The following is a 4,686-nucleotide window of genomic DNA, read 5'->3' on the forward strand; positions in this document are numbered from 1 at the left end:
TTGTACTGAGCTCAGCCTAGTCTGGGGTTACAAAAGGTCATAGTAAATACCTGCTGCTACAGAATGTATGTGTACTTACATTAACTAATTAATCTTTAAGATTCATAAAGATTTAAAAACATTTCTGAGAGATCTCAGGTGGTTTCTGCTGATAATGAATAAGATATTCATCATTATGCAGATGATACTGTACTCTTCTTTACAGCTGCTTCTAAACAAATACTGCGTGATCTTGAAGAGTCATCTGAACTTATTTAAGGTCATTTCAAATTAAGCAGAATTGTAAGGCTGCTTCTGTTTTTGACTCACAGTATCAGATTGTATTCTCACATATTAAGAGGATGGAAACATTTTCATTCAAATAATGTTTTAAACTTGACAAGTTTCAATAGTTTTATATGTGCCTCTCTTCGTGGGTAAAACATTTTACTCACAGATGTTGACAGCTTTTGTTTAGAGTTAACAATTTGTCTTTTACCCACAGATAAGAGCTAACAGTCTGCAGGCGTCACATCTGTCCGAACCTGGAAATATGGTTTCAGAACGATTATAACACAGAATTTTTTTTAATTAATCAAAACTTGTCTTTGTGTAAAACTCAAGAAAAGTATTGTTTTGTGTGTGTGTGTGTGTGTGTGTGTGTGTGTGTGTGTGTGTGTGTGTGTCCTCAGTGAAGTGTATCAGTCTCTGCAGTAGCTTCCAGCTGCAGCAGTCATTTCAGTTTCTGTTCAGTCTGACTGAGGGAGGTTTTTATATGATGCTTTTTCACTGTGTGAACGGGGTCCCGTAATGGCCATGCTGACAGTAGTAAACTCCTGAATCTTCAGCCTGAACTCCTCTGATGGTCAGAGTGAAGTCAGCTCCAGATCCACTTCCACTAAAACGATCTGAAACTCCAGACTGACGGTGTGCAGCTCCGTAAATCAGGAGTTTAGGAGCTTCTCCAGGTTTTTGAAAGTACCAGTTGAGGTAACCCCCCACATTTACACTGGTGTTACAACTGACAGAGACAGTCCGAGAGACAGGGGGTTGACTCACGATGATTTCTCCTGATGAATCTGAAAACATGACAAAGAGGAGAAGGGTTATTGAGACAGATCCAGCTTGGAGAAAGATGATCAACATCCAAACAGAAGAGTCTCATTTCTTTAACATGGAGAATAGATGGAAGAAGGTAAATGCTGCTTGTTTCAGTGTTTCTCCATCAGAGCAGAACATCATTGTGGTGAACCTGGTTGCATCCTGAAGCAAAGTTTTCAGACAGAAGAGAGTCTCACCCTGAACAAGGAGCCCCAGGGTGGCCAGCAGTAGAATCAGTGACATCATCATTGTGCTGCCGGCGTGTCAGTGGTTGTGAAAGGCCTGGACAGCCACTGATCAACACTGGCCTCTTAACGGCTGGGAGCAGAGAGGCAGGACACATATGCAAACACACAGAGTCAGTCAACTGGAGCTGTCCTCAACATATCAGGCTGTTTCCTCTTCACTGCTGGGACAGCTGACTGTTTACATCATCCTCATGGAGATTAACACAAACTCAGGTGGTTGTAGAATAATTGTCAAGTAATATTTTAGGTAAATTATTGCTGGTTAAAACACATTCAGATGGCTTCAGAAGTAATTAGTAACCATATTAATTAATATGATTTAATTTACATTAAATCCAAAATGGGTCTTCACCCTTTAAAAGTGGAAAATGATGTCAGTGTTTTAACTTTGTCTCATAAAATACACTATAAATGTGGAACTCTGATTAATACTTAAATTAATAACTACAACCAAAGTTACCAAAGTTAGTCAAAGGAAACTTGTAGAGCCCTCCATTGTTGTCCTTATGGATTTAGCTGCTCACTGTTTACTTACTTTAATGCTCCTTTGTTATATGGTACGTTAGCTGGCAGGCTTTTTTTGCTGCTAAATGTGTTTAGCAGGAATCTTCAGGCAGGCCCTCGCTTCTCTTCTGCTGTGAACAAAGAGCAACATGGTGTTCATCTAGTCAATAAACATGGTTGATTGTTCTGTTCATTATCAGGTTTTGAAAGTAAACACAAAATATTTCAGCAGCTGAAAAGCAAAAAGACCAAAGTTCTCATAGTTGGAGCAACTTAGACTCTCAGACACTCAATGCAGAGGACAGTGCTGGTGATCTTGGTGTGCTGTTTGAGTCCAAACCTAATGTGACTTCTTCCACACTATGTTCAGTGACATGTACTGTATGACATGTGACATTGAATGCATTGTGTTTATGACAGTGTAAGTATTTCTGCCTCGAGAAGGATTTGTTGCATTACAGCTAAGAAGCTTCAAATGGGATTTAATGTGATGTGTGGACACTGATGTTTCACATGTTGTGACGTTGGTTTGTGTCTCTACATCAGTGGAGCTGACTCTGCTGTTGTTGTGAGTTTAATGGTCTGATTGGGCTTCTTCACTGAAACTGTTCCCTTCATCTGAGGAAACTTTCAGCTGCTTGAGGTGGACTGATTGAACATCAGGAGGAAAACTGCTGGACACACAATGAACACTAGAAATGATCTGTGTGTGTGTGTGTGTGTGTGTGTGTGTCCTCAGTGAAGTGTATCAGTCTCTGCAGTAGCTTCCAGCTGCAGCAGTCACTTCAGTTTCTGTTCAGTCTGACTGAGGGAGGTTTTTGTACGACGCTTTTTCACTGTGTGAACACACTCTGACTGTTGATGACATGATAACTCTGACAGTAGTAAACTGCTGCATCTTCAGTCTGAACTCCACTGATGGTCAGAGTGAAGTCAACTCCATTTCCTGCTCCACTTCCACTGAATCTGGAGGAGATTCCAGAAAATCTGTCTGATGTTCTGTAGATCAGAAGTTTGGGAGCTTCTCCAGTTTTCTGTTGGTACCAGGCCAGGTAATACTGTGATCCAGAGTACTGAGCAACTTTTGGATTGGCCTTACAGTCAATAGAAACAGTTTGACCCAGCTGCACTGATTTGGCTGCTGGTTGAGTCAAGACAACATTTTGTCCAACAGACCCTGAGGAGAGAGAAGAAACACTGGATATGAGATGGTGAGGTGAAACTCAGCTACACTCCAAATGATTTTCACATGATAGAGAAATGATGTTCCTCACCCTGAGTGAAGCAGAGGAGAGTCCAGATGATGACGGAGGTCAAAGTCATGTTTTTGATGAAGAGGAGGATTTCTGTGGCTTCTGTTGTCATGAAGGACAGCTGTCAGTCATCCAGTGTTCAACTCTCAGGACTATAAACTCTCCCAGAGCACTGGAGCATGGTGCTGCTGATGCAAAGTGGCTCTCTATGGAAATACTCTGACTGACTCCAACAGGGACTTGGATTACTCTGATGATGCTGTTTATCAATGGATCAATACATTTATCAGAGGATTGATCAGGAATGTGTCACTCATCATTTACATGTGGATTTGCTTTGAGTTTGATGAGCAAATTTATACCTGAATATTTTATGAATTTCCTCTAATTCAATACCAAACAAATCAACTTCACAGTGCGACAATTTTACTTCTGAGCAAAATTCCTGTTTATCAGTTATCATAATCTACAATAAACATGAGTTCATAATAATCATTTATATCTGTCAAAATTTATTGGAGAGTTTTTCTGTAGAAATTTTAATTTGTTTTACCTGAAGAGAAATTATTATTGCTTGTAGATGTTAAACATTTCAGAAAACTAAATGTTAAATACATAGTCATATTTGTGAATAAGTTTCAAACATTACAAGCAGTTACTTAATAAACTGGGTAAACTGGGAATGTGTTTGGTGAGTGTGTTTGTGTCAAAGTCAGAGAGCCGTGTCTCTGTACAGTCAGAGGTTTTTGTACGGCGGCTCAATCAGTTTGTATCACTGTGGTACACGTTCGGTGGAGGAACCAGACTGGATGTTAACTGTAAGTACATTTGACTCCTTTAATAACCCAAATTCTATATTTATTCTGTTTTATTTCATATCTGTAGACTGTGCAGCAATATTTTAGCTGATAATTGGAGTTTAATATAATTGTGATGATTCTTAAATGTGTCACATAATGTCCTCAAACAGACTCAATTCTTCTTCAGTTCAATATTTTGTTTCACTAGAATTTGAATTGAAACAGTTTATAAATATTAAGTTTCCACAAATGATTCTGTCAGATGGAAATAATGTGAAACTTTCAGCCCAACTACTGGGGCAAACATTCTCATAGGTTTTATTGATCTTTCTCAAACACTGACAATCTTCACACAATGCATGTCATGAAAGAATATCTTCAAAGATGCCTGTTGTTTAAACAACATGCTGTATGAGTAGGATTGATTTGATGAGTTTAATATGTAATTAAGTTGTTACAATGTTCACTTTGAACCAACAAAGCCAGCACACACCATCAAGGTCTTTTCTGTTTTAGACCAGTTATTTGTTAAGACACCTTACAATAATGTAAACCATTTTTTAGATTAGACAGAGGCAGATTAAATGTGAATACAACCATTTTTTAGATTAGACAGAGGCAGATTAAATGTGAATACATCAGAGGAACAAAATGCCACGTCCAACTTTTTATCTTTAGTTCTGAAACCTGTCTGTTGCTATGGTTCAGCAGTGATGCCTGTCTGTTGCCATGGTTACTGAGCTCAAAGAGGGAAGTGAAACGTTAACGACCAGTTTCATCCAATCTGAGGACGACCAATAG

The 4,686-nt window shown here is 38.9% G+C and overlaps 3 gene segments (V, D, J or C); 1 reads left to right on the plus strand and 2 right to left on the minus strand.

The window, feature by feature from the left end:
* The window catches only part of LOC126384499 (Ig kappa-b4 chain C region-like), a 50,418-nt gene that overhangs the window by 28,429 nt on the left and 17,303 nt on the right, over positions 1-4,686 (plus strand).
* On the minus strand, positions 637-2,642 carry LOC126384498 (immunoglobulin kappa variable 3-11-like). The segment is given in 3 exon segments: positions 637-1,058; positions 1,278-1,398; positions 1,864-2,642. Coding segments are annotated over 2 exon segments (345 nt in total).
* Positions 2,651-3,429, minus strand: LOC126384477 (immunoglobulin kappa variable 4-1-like). The segment is given in 2 exon segments: positions 2,651-3,009; positions 3,107-3,429. Coding segments are annotated over 2 exon segments (435 nt in total).

This window comes from Epinephelus moara, chromosome 22, assembly GCF_006386435.1.
Source record: "Epinephelus moara isolate mb chromosome 22, YSFRI_EMoa_1.0, whole genome shotgun sequence".
NCBI lineage: Eukaryota > Metazoa > Chordata > Actinopteri > Perciformes > Serranidae > Epinephelus > Epinephelus moara.